Raw genomic sequence first — 21,078 nt, 5'->3', positions numbered from 1 at the left:
TTCATAGGATTTAAACCCACAACCTCTTATTGCAAGGCTGATGTACCTAAACCACAAAGCCACTTAATAGGCTGTTAATAAGGTAGCTGTACTTTCCTAACCATTTTAGATTGTAAGCTCTTCAGGGAAGGGACTAGAATTTACAATATTCTTGTACAGTGCCTATCACAATGGGGCCCAAATAGCTTCAGGTCTGTAGGTGCTAGCACAATACAAACATTAGATAAAAGTCACTGATCCAACTGGATGGTTCCTAGCATGGACTCAAATGTCTGCATCTTCTCTGAAGGTAGCAACCTCCTCGAACTAGAACATTTTTGGTTTTTAATTAATTAGTTAATTTAAAAAAAAATATTTGACAACTTTTAGTGCCCCTGAGAGCAAGAGTTTACTAATTGAGCCAGATATAGTGTCAGTAGATGCTGGACAAACTGTCTCCCCACCTCCCATCGTGCTCTGTCAACCCTAATGAAATGAAAGAATAATTTAAGTCTCATTTAACTAGTTCTTAAACCATACCCATAAGAATCAGTACTCCTGGGTTCTATTCCTACTTCCGTCACTGACTTGCTTTGTGACCTGGAAGGAAATGATATAACTTCTCTGTACTCTGTAAAATATAACACAATTTATCTTGGAATAGTGCCTGACATACTAACTGTACCCCAAAACACTCCATAAATTAAATACTAGATTTACAAAGTTAAAAAAAATAATTGCGGTGGAAGAGAGACATTTTCAGATGAAAATAGATGCACAATCGGGTAAGTGGAGAGATGCACGAAGGTTGTTCCAGATGGCAGGAGATGCACTTGGACCAGTAATGGTGAGATTATAATATGAGGCAGGGAGGATGCTGACACTAGGCAAGTGGGATGAACAGAAAGGGGAAGGGAGAGACAAAGAGCCAGCTGCTTGGCTGGTGTAAATCGTCATGGCCTGATTATGGTTCCAGCGAAGTCAATGATCTACACCAGTGGAGGATCTAGCCCAAAATCTATGCAGCAAATCTATGAAGGGTTTTAAAAACTAGGGGGTTAATTTTCAACCAGATCCTGAAGTGGACGGAAAACAGGAGCGTTGTTTGAAGATGTAGGTGATATGGATACATGTCTTTTTATAGGCAAGAAGGTAATGAGCAGATTTCTGTATATGCATGGGTTAGTTAAAGCATGGGAACACTGCAGGGATGGAAGCTACTATAATCAAGGCAAGGGAGGATGAAACCATGATGATTTCAGCAGAGATGGGACTGAGAGGGACATATGCAGGCAATGCTGCTAAGGTGGAGATAGGGAGATTCACAGACAGACATAGGAAGCCCGGGAGAAGGAGAGTCCAGAGTGAAGGGTAACTCCAACATTACAGACAGTGGAGTCAAATACAAGGTCTCCATCCAGGAGAGAAACCAAGGAAATGGAGTCATGTTTGAGGATGGTTCTTTTCCCCAAAGGAAGCACATCAGTCTTTGAGATATTTAGCTAAAGGAAGTTGAGACACAGTAGTCAAAAAAGGCAGTGAAGTGGTGAGTATGTGCATACTGTAAAAGTTAGCAGTGTAAGCTCAAATTAAAGGCAGAGGAAAAATGGCCATGAAATAGGAGAAAGAGCAGGGGGCTAAGAACTGAACCTTGTGGGATTCCATAGTGCTGTGCTATTCCCAAAGAAGAGCAGTTTCTGTGATAAGGCCAGAATGAAAGTGCAAAGGATATTGTGGTTATTGGAGAGGTGGAAGAAGGCTGCTTCTAAACCTCTTTACTGAGAAAGGGAAAGTCACAGAGAGGTCTGAGCATCAAGGTCAAGGGACATTTCTTGAGGAAGGTGGTGGGGACTGGCTCCTTGAAGAGGCTCTTTTCTGGGCTAACTAAGGGGAAGTGGCCAAACATTTTCCACATATGTTGCAACCAATATTGTGCAAAGTAGTAATTCCATCCCTAGTTAACTGAACCTGGGAATGTCGGGATTGGGTTCAGGAGACTCAAATGCTATCAAGTATGAGTAGCCACCATTAGCTCCACCTTAATGCCCATAACACAGACATTGGCTATAAAATTATTAGGGTCTTAATACAGCAAAGAGTTCAATAGCTCTGAAGCAGGGTGATGTGCAATAGCAGCTTGCAGATAGGAAAGGGGTGCATCCTCAGAGGTACATGGCAAAATCCTGTTCCCAGTTACGCTGGAGTAGATATGAAGTAATGCCATTGCAATCAATCAGTTAAGTTGTTCCTGATTTATCTTAGCGTGAATGAGAGCAGAATCTGAGCCATTTTGTGTTGTTAATATTGCAACTTTGTACCAATGAAAAGTGCTTAAATAGACACCAGCAACAGTGAAAAAGCAGAACTCATTCATAAAGCTTTTCTATATCCTTTGGCACCCCACAAAATACCCAATATCCACCGTGCCAAAGTTTCACAGAATCTAGAGATGGAAAATATCAATTCAGTTCTCTAATATTCTAGTCCTTTGCCCAGCCATTTGCTTCCTATTATGCATTTACTCATTTTATCCAGTCTAGTGGGGCACTCAGCCATGTGGATTGAAGAGACAAGTTACTTAGTTTACAGAAAGAAAAGGAGTACTTGTGGCACTTTAGAGACTAACAAATTTATTAGAGCATAAGCTTTCGTGAGCTACTCCTTTTCTTTTTGCGAATACAGACTAACACAGCTGCTAGTCTGAAACCTTAGTTTACAGAGTTTCCATAAACTTCATTTAGCGTAAATGACTGAATTTCTCATCTTGACTTTCTGCACTGAGGCTGTGCTGCTATTTTCAACACCATTTCCTGTAGAAAGCTGCTCCTAACAACTTTATTTTCCTGTGTGGGATGTTTTGAATGTGATTTGTGCGTGCGTGCACGTTTAAGTTTAATTCTGATTTTAATTCTGAAACACAAAACACATCTTGGGCTCCAAAAGGAATGGGCTATTATAGCTATAATATGAGCTGACCACATTCTGCTTTGAATACAACCAAATACAACTTGGTTAGACTGTTTCTTTGCATGAGTCTATTGCCTTGTTCAAGGACATCACTCACCAATTGACTCTTAACCTAAGTCTACAAAAGTTTGGGATGATTTCAGTTATTAGAAAACAGAATGGAAATCAGTCAGGTAAATCTTTGGGTTTCTCTACCGATCTTTTTCTTCTCATGTATTTTCTCTTCTACAAAGTCTACATTATTGTATGTACCTGGCTTCCTAATTAGTTTGAATGATTTATGTCTGAATCCCTTAGACAGCTTTGAAAATCTCTGCATCTTTGCTTTTTAATTTTTTTATTTTCCAACATAGTTGTTTAATATATTAAGGTTTTTGTAGCAGGGGTGTAATGCTAGCTATAATGCTTCCTTTTATTATATATAGTAGTTACCAATCAGATATTTACATTATTAATTCAGTATGTGGTTGGGGTTTTTACCTGTGATTAATTGTTATTTTATTAAAGGTTTCAGAGTGGCAGCCATGTTAGTCTGTATTTGCAAAAAGAAAAGGAGTACTTGTGGCACCTTAGAGACTAACAAATTTATTTGAGCATAAGCTTTTTCACTTCATCGGATGCTGTAGCTCACGAAAGCTTATGCTCAAATAAATTTGTTAGTCTCTAAAGTGCCACAAGTACTCCTTTTATTTTATTAAAGTAAGCCTCTCTCTTTAAGATAAGAGAATTTTTTAAAATGCTGTATAATTCACAATTTTTTTAATTATTATAACTGATCACATCTGTCTATTTTCTTTAGTTTTGTTTTGCTAGTGGAATGTCATCTTTTTGACATAAACAGTATAATAAATAAAATACTTATTATGGAAAAGAAACAGTCTATTTAATTTGACCTGATGATAAAGAGCTTCAAATAATTTGGCCCTATGGAGTTTGTGAAGTGACATGTGCACTGTACAGCATGAAAGTGGCTGCTGAGCAAGTAGATAATTTATGTATCAAGCAGTTTGTTATTAGTTTGTGTTGCAGTTGTAACATGTAAATATGAATAAACAACCTCAGTATGATCCCATGGCAAGAGGAAGAGCCTTTTAAAACAAATGAAAAACCATAGAAATTAGTGGCTGAAATAGAAAGTGTAAAGAACACAACAGATCCTGAAATAACTAGTCTAGGAGTGAAATCCTGACTCCACTGAAGTCAATGACAACTCCCATCGACTTCAGTGGAGACAGCATTTCACTCTAGTATTTGTTTCTTTGAAGGAAAACACTTTGAGCAAGTTAAAACCTTTTAACTTGCAACATATATTATATATTAACTGGAACACCATTTTCTGTGAAATATGTATTCTAATAACGTTTACCTGCCACACAGGTGTGTTGTAAGACTTATTTCATTAGAAGAACAGGAGTACTTGTTTCAGAGTAACAGCCGTGTTAGTCTGTATTCGCAAAAAGAAAAGGAGTACTTGTGGCACCTTACAGACTAAAAAATTTATTTGAGCATAAGCTTTCACGAGCTACAGCTCACTTCATCGGATGCATTCAGCCGGTTTTTGAATGTTATGATTCCCGATGCCGGATTTGTGTCCATTTATTTTTTTGCGTAGAGATTGACATCAAGAATCATAACATTCAAAAACCGGTAGGAGTACACTTCAACCTCTCTGGCCATTCAGTAAAAGATTTAAGGGGGCAATTTTGCAACAGAAAAGCTTCAAAAACAGACTCCAAGGAGAAACTGCTGAGTTTAAATTAATATGCAAACTAGATACCATTAACTTGGGTTTGAATAGAGATTGGGAGTGTCAGGTCATTACACATATTGAATCTATTTCCCTAAGTTAAGTATCCTCACACCTTCTTGTCAACTGTCTAAATGGGCCATCTTGATTGTCACTACAAAAGTTTTTTTTCTCCTGCTAATAATAGCTCATCTTAAGTAATTAGCCTCTCACAGTTTGTATGGCAACTTCCAACTTATCTGTATGTGTGTGTGTATATCTATCTATCTATATCTATCTTCTTACTATATGTTCCATTCTATGCATCCGATGAAGTGGGCTGTAGCCCACTTAAGCTTATGCTCTAATAAATTTGTTAGTCTCTAAGGTGCCACAAGTACTTCTGTTCTTTTTGTGGATACGGACTAACACAGCTGCTACTCTGAAACCTGTCATTATTTCATTAGAGTTTGTAAAGTGCTTTGAGGTCTTCAGGTGAAAGGTGCTATAAAAGGGAAAAGAATGATTATTCATGCTTCATCGAGATCTAAGAGTATTCGCATTTCTTGTCCTAAAGAAAACTGTAGAAAAATGTTCCCCTTACCTCTAGGATATTCTTCAGCTGTCTGATAAACAGTAGGGTCCTTCTGTTTCGGCTGCTACCTGCAATGGGAAACTGGAGCAAGCTAAAGGTTAGCAACTGCTCTTCTCTTTCCAGCTCAGCTTGTGATGCTTCTTTTCCCCTCTGGGAGTTTAAATCTCCTTCAGAGGAGATGAAAGGAGCCAATAGAGACACTTGGGAGTTTCCCTTCTGAGCTTTTCATAAGGAATGAAGAAGGTTTGAGAGATGGTGAAAAATTCTTCACTGTGTCTTACTCTCTCGTTCTCAGACCCTATCACTTTATGTTTAGATTTTGACTAAAAACCAGCAGATATTTATATTTTTGCAAAAACAGGAGCAGAGATCTCAGAATTGTTGTGAAGTCCCATATATGGAAAAGAACTTTTAAAGCATTATTTTGCTGAGGCCTGGGTGTATTCAACACGCAAAAAAAGAAAAGTATAGTACACTTCAAAACCAGTTAAGATTAAATCACAACACTGGGGCTCAAAAGTGTGTCTCTTTCACAAACAGAAGCTGATCCAATAAAGATATTACCTCATCCACTTTATCTATCACATCATTAGCAAAACTTAAGTACTTAAAAGAAAGCAAATTAAAAGTTAAGGATACCACTTCTTTTATATTACCCACATAATAAAATTATATACCTACAACAAGGCAAATCTAGAGTAAATTGGCACAGTTCCATAGAATCTGAGCCATTATTCTTACGAAGTACTAGAGCTGACTGAAATATAAAAACCTATTTTCATGAACATTTTCAGAATGTTGACACTCTTTTCATTTCAGAAGATTTGAAATGGACCTCTTAAAATAGATTTTAAAAATGATATATATATAAAAATTATACAATTTTTTTTCAAAAACCTGATTTTTGGTAAACTAAATATTTCTGTTCCCATTTCAATGTTTTCTATAATTTTTAATGTTTCAAGAACAGACACATTTTTCACAGGAAAAGTCAACAATGTTGCCAATTTTTTGTAGAAATTTAATATCTTTTTAACAAAAATCTAACTTTGTATCGACATAATTATTGAAAATGTTATTGAAATGGTTCTCAAATGAAGCCTGCAACCCACGCAGATTTTGTAGGGGCATAACCCAAGACTTTGCCATTTTCTTGAGTGGAGTTTGGCAACTGTTAGGCACTAGGGAAAACCCACATACTAATGTTTCCACTGAATGCATCTGATGAAGTGAGCTGTAGCTCACGAAAGCTTATGCTCAAATAAATGTGTTAGTCTCTAAGGTGCCACAAGTACTCCTTTTCTTTTTCCACAAACTAATGACAAGCTTGATAATGGTAGAGGCCTTCTGAATTTATGATACTACACTGCAGATGGAGTCGGGGGTTCATAAGGGGGAGTGAGGGAAAGAGGGTTCTAACACAAGCATGACAGAAGATTTCTGCTGTGTACATGTGGAGCCATTTTGGGGGACCAGGGAAAGTTATACCACTTTCCTTCCAGTACTCCAGATTGAACCCTACTGTAACCAGAGGCTGCCTTGGGTACTTTTATTTTTGAAGCTTGGAACTCTGGGTTTATTTCTTGCCTTCTTTATTCATTATCACTTGATCTTTTGCCTACAGGGAACTGATTCAGAGGAAGCAGCATGGTCCAATGGTCTAAGCATAAGACTCCGAGCCAGGAGTAGCTGCATTCTAGCCCCTTTTTGATTCTGACATACTGCAAGGCCTTCTGCAAGTCAATTAATCTTTTTCAATATCAGTTTCTCAGTCTGTGACACGGTGACAATGGCCCAGATCTTCCAGTATTGTGCAGTACTTTATGCCTCCCCACTAGGGGAGCGAGGCCCAGCACAACTGGCCATGGCCAATTCTCCACTACCCTAGTTTGTATGCCACCATCTGTTCCTATTGCTGGCACAGGGGGCATAGTCAGGAGAAAGGAGCCATGCCCAGGTTGTCTCTGGGCCCTGCTGATTCTCATCTACCACACAGGCTTCTTGGAACCAATGGCAGCTGGAGCAATTTAGAGTGCAGACTGTCCCTAACTTACACTAGGGGATCACCCTGGCTCAGAATAGGCTCACAATCTAACCCAATCACACTTATCTGTCTCATGGGGATGTTGAGGATTCCAGCGTTCTGGAATGCAAGGCACTATGCAAATCTAAGTATCATAGACATGTATTGATCACGCCTTCTCTCATCTGCTGGGATCTGATATGAAGTATGGTGCACTTTATTGCACTGAGCGTATTTTTCCAAACACTCCCTATGACTGCAAGTCAAGGTGTCATGTCTGAGCTGTTGGAGTAAATAATTCTCACCAACAATGGACTGCTAGAAGGGGGAAAAAAGACGTTCAGGAAACTTTGTCAGCTAAGGCAAATTGAATTCAAAGTCATACTTTTAAGAGATTCTGGACATTGTTTGAAATCACTTCAACATAACAGTTTATGCTAAAGGACATGCTGAAGATCCATATTAAAGAAACTATTGGCTCTCCTGGTTTAAAGGACTCCGATATGCCATATTTGTTTATTTGCTTTTTACAAATGGTTGCTGCAACAGGAGAGCAGAAAGGACTCCAAGAGAAGTTCAGGAAAAGGCAAAACTGTGCTTTCTGATAAGCATGGTGGATCTCAACTTGATCTGAGAACTCCAGCAGGCTCTGCCCCCACAGGCAGAGACCATCAGAATCACAATCCATCAGACTGCTCCCAGAGCAGTATTTACCCAATAATGTTATGCTCTATATCCATGACAAACTGTATTATTCTCAAACTACTGGAGAAAATAACAGTTCAGGGGCAGATTCTTTCCTGTGCTGGATCTGCCCAGGGCAGAGGAAGAGGAGTGTGGCTATCAGCGATCCAGCTACAGTTCCCTGATTCTTTCCCCTGAGTGGCTCCAGCTCTAGCATGGGGGCTGCTCTAACCTACACTAGCTGGTAATGGTCTCCAAGGAACCATCCCCAGCTAAGAATTGCTGGAGCACAGCAGTATGGCTCCAGACATGCCCCGTCCTGTCCTGCCTTGGCCCCGTTGCATCTCGTGAGCGGTATAAAGGGGCTATGTTGGGGAGAAGAATTTGGATCGCAGGTTTGTGAGCAGATAACCTGCTTTTTAATAAGAAATATTTTAAATCACTAATTTAGTAAAGCTAGAGGGCGAAACACAGTAGTTGGGAACCTTCCCCACATTGTTACAGCCAATACCTCAGGAACATGTACAGGATAGCAAATATCCCGCAGGATTCCTACATGCCCTGCCAGTTGTGCAATCGTCATTCTGTTCGTTCAGCAGCCTTCGCAGCGTGTGTGTATTAGAGTGTACACATCTGCACATTTACTGTTTCTGCACTGGATGGGTCAAATGGGACACTAAATTGTAGTGGGAGAGCAGGATTTTAAATTAGAGCGATAACAGAGCTCAGAGCTGAGTTTGTCCTTTTGAATTGCTTTATATCTTTAATCTGGCATCAATCTCCTTATATATCCCCCTACCCAGGATTATACTCATCATACACAGCACCTCCCACACTCACCTCTGCCCATTTTCCATCTGGACTCACTAGCGCCCCCTGCAGCTGCTCAAGGATAAAAGCAGGGCAAATGCTGCAAAAAATAATGCACAATTATTATTTTGATTTTTTTTAAACAAAATCTCTTTGGCTGTGTCTGTGTCCCTTTTTGCATTTGCATTCCACAAATATTCTAGCAAATGAACTCACTGGCCAGCAGGTTTTCAGAAACAGAGAATTCAAGCAAATACTAGAGAATATCTATGAAAAGCAAGTATTTCATTCTTTCTGCAAGCATCAGAAACTTGATTTTAAGCATTCCATTCAGCCAGTCAGGGACCAGAAACACGTAACTTAGGTGTTCAGATGCACATAGCTTGAGTTTTTAGTAACAGATACTCACAACAAACTGCTCATAAATGAGTTGCAGACCATGAGCCTGGCTATCCCATATTTCCAGAGCTTTGTGCTCCTCACATGGTGGGGGATTCCCTCGGTGTAGAGGAATCTTCATTTGATGTAAGAACAGTTGTAGTGCTCCTATACCAGACCTCAATTACCGTCTTAGGTCAGTTTTCTCACGGCTTTGCTCTGCAAGCAGTGCAAAGGGGCCAGCGCCTGGGCCAGGATTTAGCCCAGAGCCTTGCACCTCTCGGTTGCTGGTCCTGAGCCATATCAGGTGAGTAGTGACTGAAAATTGCTACCATATTATGGCACTTTGGTAGCCTATGTGATGCAAGTTAGTTGTCTCAGTCCAGTGCCTATAGGACAGATATCCTCTTGACAGAAACTATCCATCACAAGTAGCACTGAGGTTGGCAGGGAGATCAAGGATATAATAAGCTCTGGAGATTGAACTATCCTCTCAACTATAAAATCAGTCTCATCAGGCCATGGACAAGGTTGATGTTCTTTGGCAGTGGTCAGGGTTCATTATGCTACTGATTCTGCTGTGCATAAATAGACTTCAGTCCCCAGGACTCAAACCGCAAGGAACTGTGCTTCCGTTGAAACACATTAGAACCCCTCTGCCTCTGCTCAGAGTCTCAATAGGAAACCTGTCACATGGACAAAAGGCAGCACGTCAGGCCTGTGAAAGGAGACAATATCAAAGGCAAGACTTTTTGGATGCTCCAGCCAGTAGATATGAATTGTTAATTTCATCAAGAGGTTGAGTTCAAAGTGAAGAGCCCAACATATGTTCCACCTGAAGTCACAACTCTGCTTACTGCAGCAAAAAGTTATTTTAATGCATCTTGATTGAGATTCCACACAGTGCAAAATGGCAGATACTCTTTTGAGGCAATATAGTACAGGAAGAAACACACAGCACATGCAGAATTTCCCAGTCATTTTTAATTGGTGAGAGGGTCATGATCGTTCTTTTGTCTGTAAACCACACATCCTTAATCAAAATTTGTGAGTTAAGGTGGTGTGAAATCTTGCCACTGTAAATTAGTTCCTAAAAACCAAGAACAAGACCTATGAATAGCCAGGCAGATGAAGAGGCAGTTTGAGAAACAGAAAGAGAGAAATGAGAAAAAGGGACTGAGAGATCAATCAAATGTGTAGTAATTATGGACATGCAGCACAGGCATACTTAAATGGAAAGTGACCACATTGTGTGGTGTATTGCTGAATTGCATTGCATCATATTTTCCTGTTGGAACTCCATCCCCATCATTTTTACAAGCTCACCCCTCCCAACATCAGATCCTTGTGGTCTTCACAAATGCTTAGCCTGAGGTTTTGCAAAGACTACCAGTTTAATCTAATGAGGGAGGTATTTATTCAGACTGACATCAGCACGGGGATGAAGTTTCTAAACAGTGTAACTCTCAAAAAGGGTTTGGGTCCCCCCCCCCCACACAAAAGCACTTTAAAGTGGAGTTTCACTATAAAAGGAAGGGCATACAGAGCAAAAGATCCACCCCCTTTACTCCGAGAGTGGTGGCAAGAGTTCTCATCAGCCCTGCAGTGGTAGTGGGTTGCCAGCAGCCTCTGTAATGATCGACTCTGAAAGTACTGTAGTATCTTCACTCACATTGGGAAGCAGCTATAGCAAGTCTAACTCAGCTCTTCTTTGCTGCCTGTGTATAGAAGCAGCTGCAACAAGATCAGGAACTAGGGATTCCTCTCCCTTCCCCAGCACAGTGCCTACTTTCCTCCACTTTGGCCTTGTCCATGTTGGGAATTTGCCCCAATTCCAGATGCACACCCTTGTGTGCACCTTTATGTTCTCTACAGAAAGCTAAGGAACACCAGGCCATCCGTGTCTAAAGCGTGTGTATGGTGTACATGGTGGCGATACTGCTGCCCATGGGTGTGGGGAAGTCTCAGCACATGGAAGAAGTAAAGCAGGAGTGACCCCATAATGCCACAGTGCAGGTCTGAGCAGAGCATGGGGGAGCCTGACATGCTATATAGCTAGATAGACTAGCCAGAGGAGCCCAGCTGCTTGCATAGGTCTAATGGTTAATTTGTCACAGCCACCTCTGGGGCTCATCTCTTTAGTTGAGCCTGTTATGTGGGGCATCACCCACGGGACAGGGCCTGTGTCCCCCTTTGTTCATAACAGCACTGAGCACGCTGGCAGAGACTGACAAACTCGAAGGGTGCCATTCGGGGCTGTGAACTCCAAGCTTCATGGGGAGACGGGACAGGATCTCCCACTCCTGGCCAGGAGCTTTCACCTCCTGTGGATTTCACTCTGTCACGAAGGTCAGCAGCTTGGTCCTGTGGGCCTGAAATAGGAGGGATGCCAGGGGTTGGGCTGCAGAAGGGAAATGAAATTTCCTGTCATCGAAACCCATGGCTCTGCCTGGTTCCACCAAACCTCTCCCTCCCCACAAACTCCCTTAAACCCCGCTCCCATCGCCCCCCTCCCCATCCCTAAACCTCCCTTCCTCCCCCCCCCCATACTCCTCTTCCTCCCCCCACCACCCCTCCTACAAACCCCAGCCCGCCCCTCACCCTCCACCGCTCACAACGCCTCCCCCCTCCCGACGGGTGGCTGTAGGCGCATGCGCCAGGCGGGGAAGATGGCGGCCTCCATGCTGGGCTGGGCGCTGCGGGCCGCTCGGCAGGTCAGGCCCGTCGGGCGGCAGCGCCCGGCTCGGGGACGGTAACTTCCCTGGGCCGGGCCCCCGGTCACTGTCCCGCCACCGACTGGCCCCCGAGCCCAACCTCTCCGCTCGCCCCTGCCCCCATCCGTGCTCCTCGGTGCCCCCCTCGCCCCCGGTGCCCCCACTCCCTGCCCTCTGCAGCCCTCCCCGGCAGCCTTTGTACCCTTGCCCGGTGCCCTCTCTCTGCGGCGCTGTCTAGTGGCCCGTGGCCCTTCCCTGGGTTGGTCTGTGTCTAATCTTCCGCTCTCAATGCTGCGCGCTGGGTTCGCCCCTGGGTGAAGTGCGCTCTTCCTGTCTTCAGGTCGGTTAATTTAGGCGGGAAGGATTGGTGGTGTGTCTGGAGAAGCATTTTATGGAGCGTGCCACTTGGCTTTAGAGAGTGGCAGTGTTGTCTAGGACAGTGGCTCTCAACCTTTCCAGGCTACTGCAGGTGAAGAACCAGCAGCCGGAGAAGAGAGTCAGCTACAGAAAAAAATCCTGTTTTCACGGAAAGAGCCCTAGTGATAAAAAAAACAAGGGAAGAGAGTTTAGCCGCTAGAAATAGAAAAGGCCCTTTAGGCTATTTGATGTGTGTGTGTGTCACATGATATATCCTCTGTTGAGACTATATAGGTTATTAAACAGATATTACTTAGATAATATTTTTACTTCACAGTCCAAGAGACACAGACAAGGTTTTCATCTCGAGGCCAAAAGACCAAAAACATCAAGACCCTTGATCATGGCCTTTGATAGGCCAAGAGACTACTGACACTTGATCTTAGCCAAAAATACACTGGATCCCAGCACCAAAAAAAACCCCCCAAAAACACACCCCTTAAAAAACCTAGATTTTTTTTTATGGGTTCTAGGAGGTGCCAACAGCTCTTTTATTTATTATGATGATTTCTATTCCAGTCATGCCTTAGCCAAAGTCTCCTTGTGCTACATGCATCTTGACAGTCTTAAAAGACTCCATTGTATGCTGTGTAAAACACACCTATGCTGGGATGTATGATCCTGCAGGTCTTGTCTATGCTACAGAATTTTGTGTCTGAACATAGCTGTCAACAACCAGGTTAACACTTGAAACTACATACAGTTTGTCCTGGTCTACACTGATTGTTAAACGTGACAGATCACAGTTGTCAACAGTTGTGTCCTTAGACATGATAGAATTTCATGACCTAGGCCAGGCCAGCAACAGAGCTAGCTGGTGTGATTTGCTGAGCTACAGGATTAAATTCCCTGGATGGGTGAAGAGGGTGACTGTTGCCAGGCCTGAAGACTATAGGAGTCAGTAAAGGCAGTGATTGAATCCAAATGAGGTAGATGCTAGAAAGAGTAAATTGGAATAAGCGATATTTGGAATTGGGTGAGTGATAAAATACTGGAAGCTGCAGATTTAACCTTTATATTTTCCCTTTTGTTAGATATTCCCTTTGCCCTGTAGAGGGCAAGTGCGGGGTTACTATGTAGACTGGAGGATGCTGCGTGATGTAAAGAGACGGAAGATGGCTTATGAACATGCAGATGAGAGGTTGCGGATCAACGCTCTCCGAAAAAATAACATCCTGCCTAAAGAACTGCAGGTAAAGTAAAGTCATCTGTACTTTTCCGCAGGACCGTAACTCTGTAGGGAGAAGGTATGCACACCCACACTGCTGCTACAGCATTCTCTGAGCATCACAAGGTACTTTGTGTGAACCTAACTGTGCAGCCAATGCCAGGCTTCAGATTCTGGGGGCGTCAGTCTAGAATACCTGCATCCATCTAGTTCACAAGCTCACTTCACATCATGTAGCTATCTACTTAGTATTGATACTCAGCTCCAGAGCCTTGTTCCTTTTGGGTCATTCTCAACAGGAATAAAATCTCTTGCTTGGAACTCCCTTGCCACTGCTAAAATCAGAAGTCATTAGAGGTTATTAGAACAGGAAGTGGTTATGTCCTGCAGGGTTACAGTGAACAGCCTCATTGTTCCTATGGATGTTCCTATAGAGTCTTGTTTTTCCTTCTGTAACTATCACTAATGGGTGTGTGAGGGCCATTTCCCCTGTAGGTATGGGAGGTTCACTGTCTAGTTCAGTGGTACACAAACTTCTCCAGTTGCGTCCCCACTTACCATTATTGGAATCTGTCTGTGCCACCCCCCTCCATTACTGCACAGCCAAGGCTTCCTCTTCTGCAGGCTGCTTCTACCTTGCAGACAGGCTGCACTGCTAGGGCAAGGCCAATACCTGCCCCCTCCTTTCTTGGGTTTTCAGCCTGGGGGTGGAGCCAGCACTCTGCGCAGAGGATGCTGGGAGCAGAAATTGACACGGCACACTGACCCATGGGCTAGGTGACCCACTGAGGTGACTCGGGTGGAGGTGCTCCCTCCCTGCCCCCAAGGGGGCTGGCACAAGCTATCTGGCATTGCCACTCAGCTCTGCACGTTCCTCTGTGCCCCCCAGGGCGGGTGTGCCGCACAGTTTTGCTCACCACAGGTCTAATTTAGTAGTTCCTAAAGAAATGCTGTACATTCAGGCTGATTTCTGCTCCCACACTACTTTAAAATCTTGGGACATGATTCTGCAAAGACTTACATATTTGAGATTAAGCATATGGGTAAATAGTCTTATTGATTTCAACAGGGCTGTGTGCCCTATTAAAATTAGACTTTTACAAGTCTTTCCAGGATCAGGACCTTTAGATATAAATTTCTGGATTTTTATTGTCTAGTCACCACTACCTCAACCCACCCATCTGAAAACCCTAATAGAGCCTGCAGGCATCACCAGGGCTATAGAAATTGCTAGAGTGGGGAAAAAAGGAGAAAGATAAGTGCTGCTGATCTGACTCTGTAGTTAAAACATCCTGCTGGAGGTAGCTTTTTTCCCCTAGCTAAATCATCGGTTTCCTTATTTCCCAGTGCCAGTATTTATAACAGGAGATGCTGACTCAAACCAATGAGGCACTGAGAGAACAGGAAGCAAGACTTCCCCTCAGAACTCTTTCTTCAGCAGTTGTTTGTCTGGAAGCTTTATTTGTACTCTAAAATAAAGCTAGCAATCTCCTGTATAGACTTACCAGGGAATAATGCACCCGAGCTGTTGCTGTGAGGAGTGATCATGGGAATAAGTTAGGATTCTGCTCTGACTGGTTTGTTAAAGGGGTGCAAAAGAGTTGATTTGTAGTAGGGAACCTTCTGACTTCTCTGGATGAGTGAGTGCTCTAGCATTTTCTGGGGGGTTGCTCACATAAATAGCATATAAACTCATTTCCTAATAGAAACTAATTCAGACCAAAGGAACAATTGATACCTCATGGGGAACATACTAGTGTCCTGGTTTCAGTCTGTCTTCCTTCTCTCTCTCTCTCTCTCTCTCTCTCTACATTTTCTGTGGAGTTTCCTTCACAGAGATGGCTTTACCTACCCTTTTGAGTGAGATGTACCATGAATCATACTCATTGCTATGAGCTGGCCTTTACATGGCATATTCACCTACCAGTATTGAGGTAGCACTAGCCTGCAGTGGACATTTTGTATAAAAACAAGGATTTCTATTGGTTTATCTGCTCATGCTATTCCCCAGCTAGTGGTGGTCATCTTTCAGAGTCACAGCTAGCTACTGTAGTAGTGAATGTGACTTCAGGTGGGGAATGAACTGTTCAGTATAAAATCCCCTCATCATTCTAGTGCCCCTACTAGTCTTCAGAACTAGGGAAGAGGAGCATGGAAAATAAGATCTATGCTGTTGCTTTCCACTGCGTGATACTTGGGCTCAAACAAAACACTTAAGCAACAGACTCCAGATATATGCCTTTCAGAATCTGTTCCTCTTTGAGTAGCATCAGAAAGGCACCAGTTAATTCTGAGCAACTCCACTGTACAAATCAGACTTGTCTATCTGCGTAGCTGTAATGTGGAAAATAGAACAACTTACAGCCTCCAAAAGTTGATGCTACAAACTCCCTATTGAAAAATGGCAGTTTACATTTAATTTGCTAATTTAAAGGACACTATTTTCTAAAATCATTTTTTGCTATCTGTGACAAATTGTGGCTTGAAATGTATTTCCTTAAAGACTTGTTTCCCTAACTACCTACCTTCACTCCCCAGTGTGGTTGCACTGGCTTGCTCTTGTAGGGTTGTTTGAAAGTATTAGGCTTTGTACATAAAGCTCTGAAGCATCTAGTTTGAAGGTAAAACATACAGTTTTACTTTACAGACTTTGCAAAGGTAAGAAACAGAAGTAGGTCATCTGTGCGGTTTCTTGACCTTTTATCCCTTTGAGATCACATGACCTTTTTAGCAGAAGGAAGTTTTGCAGGGTACAGCAAGCCTCAGGGAAACAGTAATTGAATGCAACGCCATTTTACCTGATCCAGCATTAGACCCTGCTACTGCCTCAGTTTCCCTGTTTTGGGTTTCCCAATGTGACTGTACCCAGATTCTTCTGAATTAAACACCTCTTCTTGGAGTTTGGGGTATAAAAACATTACAGTTCAAAGGTCAACTTACTTCAAAACAAGCCTCTCCCTGACTACCAGTTTCACAGCCCCTTGCTGGGCTCAGCAGTTCTTTGTCAAAACCCAACTCCTGCTGCTTTTTTCAAGCCTCTTCCTCTTACAGCTTCTACTCGTGTCCCTCCCTGCGGGCTGCTTCTGCCAGATCCTTCCTTCTGGCTGGAGTTGAGACATCTTCCCTAGTCTCTTCTGGGTCCCCTGCAAGAATTGTCCTGCTTATTGTAGGTCTTTCTCCCTAAGGAGCAGACTTCTTTATCTGCCTGGAAGCCTCTCAGCTGGGGAGGTAACTAACATGAAAGAGATGGGGCTGAGTCCAACTCCCTTAAAGGGCCATCATACCCTCTAACAGAGACACTATTGAGAAGTTGTAATTGTCTAACTGGACTGTTCAGTGACTTGTGTGAAATGCATGAGGACACTTTTCAGTTCCTAATGGAGCAGGGTCCTCATCCAGCAAGTGGAATCATTAAATCCCATGGGAAGTCTGAGGATAGAGAACTTAGAAGAGCATGGAGAGCAAACTGCCCATTCATTAGTTGAGAGGTGGTGGCTCCAGGGTAGGAAGGAGGCACATGCTGGTACCTCTGCTGTGGGTAAGGAAGCCTTCAGGCCTGTCCATCACAACCCCATTCACTAAACTGTCTTAAAAAAACATAACCCTGGGCAAAATACAGCATAGCAACTTCAGGGGTAATTGCTCTTTCTTTGGCTCCAGGAAATAGCTGATAAAGAGATTGCTGCCCTGCCACGTGACAGCTGCCCTGTGAGGATCCGGAATAGATGTGTCCTGACATCCCGTCCACGAGGCGTGAAGCGGCGCTGGAGGCTTAGTAGAATTGTTTTCCGCCACCTGGCTGACCACAATCAGATGTCTGGGATACAGAGAGCTATCTGGTAAATCACCACTAGGACTTGTTTTCTCAGTCAAAAAGAGGAGACTGGGCCCAATTTATGCATTCCTGTAACTGAAAAAGCAAGACTGTCCTTTTGTTTAAAGTCCAGCATAAACATACCAGAAACAAGTGGGGGGGGGGGGAGGATAGAGCGGTATGCAAACAGCAGTCATCACAGTTCTGTCACTGGAATACCACTGTGAGGGGACTACTGAAAATCTGATGGCAAAGAGATATGGGATAAGGGGCGAATAGGAATGCACCAAGCCACGCTGTGCTAGAGGCAGTTTTATTTTGCCAGGAAGAGTTGCTACCCTGTTATAAAACCAAGCTGGGATTTGTAACTAAAAGGAACATCTAAATTAAAAACACATTACAGTACAAGACTTGTTCAGTGATTCCTGTTCGCTCTTTACATTCAGATTGCAATGACCTCTTTTGCATAGTTATGTGCTCAAAAATATCACTAAAAACAAGGAATCACACAATGTAGCAGGGAAGTATGCTGCAGTGAATATGAAGAGAAGCTCCAACTACTGCGGCCAAATAGCTGAAAGTGTGCTCACCCTCAGTTAAGGTATTTAAACACTACTCACCTGTTCAGTTTATCTATATGTTAGGGGCAGGCCAGGCTGGCAGTGGACAAACACTCCATTGAGCTGAAGTGTACTGAGGTTCCTCTCCTTCGTGCAGTTAGGGAACCTGGTGCAGTAGTTCAAGAGCAGGCCGGGGAAGATGACCTGCATCCTAGGCCTTATTCTCTTATCGACCCCCTGAATCATGTCACTGAACTAACATCTCCGGGCCTTAGTTTTTCCTTCATCTGCAAAATAGGAACAAGAGCATCATATCCCTTGGGAGTTAGGTGAGCTAACACCAAATGCTACATCTGCTTTGGGGCACAGGGGTGGAAGAGCAGAGAGCTGCTGTCTCCTGCAATCAGAGCTATACTGCTGCAATGTGTACTCAGCCTCCCTCTCCTGCTGCAGTAGACTATGGGAAAGGAATGTGGCACTGGGAGTACTGCACTAGGGAGCTAGTCACAGCCTGTGGCTTCCCTCCCTTCACACTGCAAAGGAATACCCTGCTGTAGGCAGTGTGTGCAGAGGCCATCCTCACTGCTGTGGTGAAGCAGCACAGGTAATGAATTTGGCAGTAGCCCTTGTTACCAGATTTGCCCATTACTTGGGGATATGCTCATTTATTAGGGTTACGGTTTGGGGCTGGGGAGGAGAGGGGGGACGTGTTCTGTACTTCTATCAATGTACTGCTTGTGTCACTTATGTTCTCATATGGAGCACTACTTCTCCCTGCTGCAAGTTCCCTCCCAATGGAGTTATCCTGTAGGACCTAGGTTCCCTAGGGCTGGGTTCTTCCAGCCTCAGAATCAGACAAACACACACACGTTAACAGAGTGCGTCTGAGAGGACCGAGTTAATCAGCACTCCCAAGCTGACCCCTTATACGTCCCTGGACTCAGTAGGCTGGGTCAAGCAGCAGATATGATTGCTCTCTATAAATATATCAGAGGAATAAATACAGGAGAGGGAGAGGAATTATTTCAGCTCAGCACCAATGTGGACACAAGAACAAATGGGTATAAACTGGCCACCAGGAAGTTTAGACTTGAAATTAGACGAAGGTTTCTAACCGTCAGAGGAGTGAAGTTTTGGAATAGCCTTCCAAGGGAAGCAGTGGGGGCAAAAGATCTATCTGGCTTTAAGATTAAACTCGATAAGTTTATGGAGGAGATGGTATGATGGGATAATGGTAATTTTGGTAAGTAATTGATCTTTAAATATTCAGGGTAAATAGGACTAATCCCCTGAGATGGGATATTAGATGGATGGCATCTGAGTTACCCAGGAAAGAATTTTCTGTAGTATCTGGCTGGTGAATCTTGCCCATATGCTCAGAGTTTAGCTGATCGCCATCTTTGGGGTCGGGAAGGAATTTTCCTCCAGGGCAGATTGGAAGACGCCCTGGAGGTTTTTCGCCTTCCTCTGTAGCATGGGGCACGAGTCACTTGAGGGAGGATTCTCTGCTCCTTGAAGTCTTTAAACCACGATTTGAGGACTTCAAAAGCTCAGACAGAGGTGAGGTTTTTCGTAGGAGTGGGTGGGTGAGATTCTGTGGCCTGCGCTGTGCGGGAGGTCGGACTAGATGATCAGAATGGTCCCTTCTGACCTTAATATCTATGAATCTATTTCCAAGCTGTCTCCCTCATAGGCCCTTGGATTCAGCAGGCTGGGTCAAACAGCATCTCCAAGCTGTCACCCTCAGATGCAATGGGCACCACACTGGAATAGAGTATGCCTGAGCAGCACTTTCAATCTGCCACCCTTATTTGCTCCTGGATTCAGCAGATGGGGTTGAGCAGCACTTTCAAGCTGCCACCTTCATATGTCCCAGGTTCAGCATGTCCCTATCTTCACTTCCATGTTACAATTGTTCTGATAGTACCTACTTGATGAGCAAACCCCACAGGATTTTTGGGTGCTGCAGGGCTCTTTAGCTTAGGTACAAGGAGCGTTGCTGCAGGGCAAATGAGGAAGCCAAAAACCATCCACAAGGGGGCTGGAGAGAGAGAGAAGCAACCAGCTGTCACGGAGTCACCAGGCGATGCTCTGGAACGACTCCATACAAAGCCAGTCAGGACTCTGGGGGGGATCCTCCTCTCTCTGAGCAGACTGTCTCCAGGGCAAGCTTATACAGCTTCGACCTTCCTGGAGCTGACCTCGGAGCATTCAGCATCCCCTTCTTGCATCATGCGCTTCTCACAGTGAGTCCGCATAGGCGGGGCTCCTGGGGAAGCCAGTGGGCCCGCATCCCAATTCCAGAGTCAGATGCGACTCTCAGCCAGTCAGTAAAACAGAAGGTTTATTAGCCGACAGGAACATGGTCTAAAAGAAGAGCTTGTAGGTACAGAGAACAGGACCCGTCAGTCAGGTCCATTCATCTAGGCCTCCCTCCATTTCCACAACCAGCTCCAAACAGAAACTCTCTTCCTCTCACCTTTGTCCCTTTCCTGGGTCAGGAGGCCACCTAATCTCTTTGTTTTCCAACCCCTTCAGTTGGCACCTTTGCAGAGGAGTTGCCAGGAGAGAGGGTGTCCGCCATTCTCTATGCAGACACCATCACACTGGCCCTTTAGGGCTCTGTAACAATCACATACCCTTATCCCACCACCTAGATACTTAAGAAATGCCTAGGGGAAACTGAGGCACCAACACAGTATTCAGAGAAAACATTAAGAACATTCCCACTTTGTCACACCAGCTTAACCATGGAAGTTATTTATTGCCAGGTAATAACCATAGGGGAGCCAAAGAAAAAAACAGTAAAATATTAAATCTAACTTAAATTTGATTATAAAAGTCAGGTTTAGAAAACTAACTGATCACACAAGTCAGGGTCAGAAGGCTATACCTAGCGAGAGACAACTGGGTTCTCACCACTCCATGAAGCTTGAATCAATTGGAGGTTCCAGGTGGTGGTGGTGGTAGCTGAGGGTCTGGAGTGCTGCAGACAGGCAGAGCCCCAGCACGTTCAGGAGAAGATTAATTCCCAATAGAACTGATAAAGATTTTGGATCCAGGCATCAGAACACTTACTTGAGCATGGGTAGGGGTTTTTGTAGGGAAACAACACACTAGATTTGTTTATGGGTGAACTGATGGCTCAAGGGAGTATACCAAAGTTGTTTTGTTCAGACTAGGCAATAGGAACCGATCATTCCTGGCTATGGGCGGTGTTCCTTGGAGGGAGCTCACAATGCA

The 21,078-nt window shown here is 43.7% G+C and overlaps 2 protein-coding genes and 1 long non-coding RNA gene across 4 annotated transcripts in view; 1 reads left to right on the top strand and 2 right to left on the bottom strand.

The window, feature by feature from the left end:
• The window catches only part of TNN (tenascin N), a 53,955-nt gene extending 44,132 nt beyond the window's left edge, over positions 1–9,823 (bottom strand). Inside the window, exons 1-3 of one of the 2 annotated variants that reach the window (XM_038414354.2) lie at positions 9,194–9,823; positions 8,815–8,884; positions 5,277–5,348 (exon numbers count right to left, since the gene is read on the bottom strand). The gene's annotated coding sequence lies outside the window, so the exon portion shown is untranslated. Of the gene's footprint in view, positions 1–5,276; positions 5,379–8,814; positions 8,885–9,193 lie in introns of those variants that run through there. The other variant, XM_043491111.1, reaches the window with a different exon arrangement.
• Positions 9,824–9,856: 33 nt separating this feature from the next.
• Positions 9,857–16,751, bottom strand: LOC122455574. The gene is made up of 4 exons (XR_006273867.1): positions 16,402–16,751; positions 13,658–13,796; positions 12,079–12,412; positions 9,857–11,534 (listed from the first exon to the last, which is right to left on the bottom strand). It is a non-coding gene; the product is annotated as an uncharacterized LOC122455574 (long non-coding RNA).
• MRPS14 (mitochondrial ribosomal protein S14) lies at positions 11,685–17,680 on the top strand. The gene is made up of 3 exons (XM_038414355.2): positions 11,685–11,876; positions 13,328–13,486; positions 17,122–17,680. The coding sequence occupies exons 1-3, from the start codon at positions 11,814–11,816 to the stop codon at positions 17,302–17,304; spliced, it is 405 nt and encodes a 134-aa protein (XP_038270283.1). The 5' UTR covers positions 11,685–11,813; the 3' UTR covers positions 17,305–17,680.
• The last annotated feature ends 3,398 nt before the right edge of the window (positions 17,681–21,078 follow it).

This window comes from Dermochelys coriacea, chromosome 8 (genome assembly GCF_009764565.3).
Source record: "Dermochelys coriacea isolate rDerCor1 chromosome 8, rDerCor1.pri.v4, whole genome shotgun sequence".
Classification (NCBI taxonomy): Eukaryota; Metazoa; Chordata; order Testudines; family Dermochelyidae; genus Dermochelys; species Dermochelys coriacea.
Note: the sequence above shows the minus strand (reverse complement) of the source record. Positions and strands in the feature narration are given on the sequence as shown.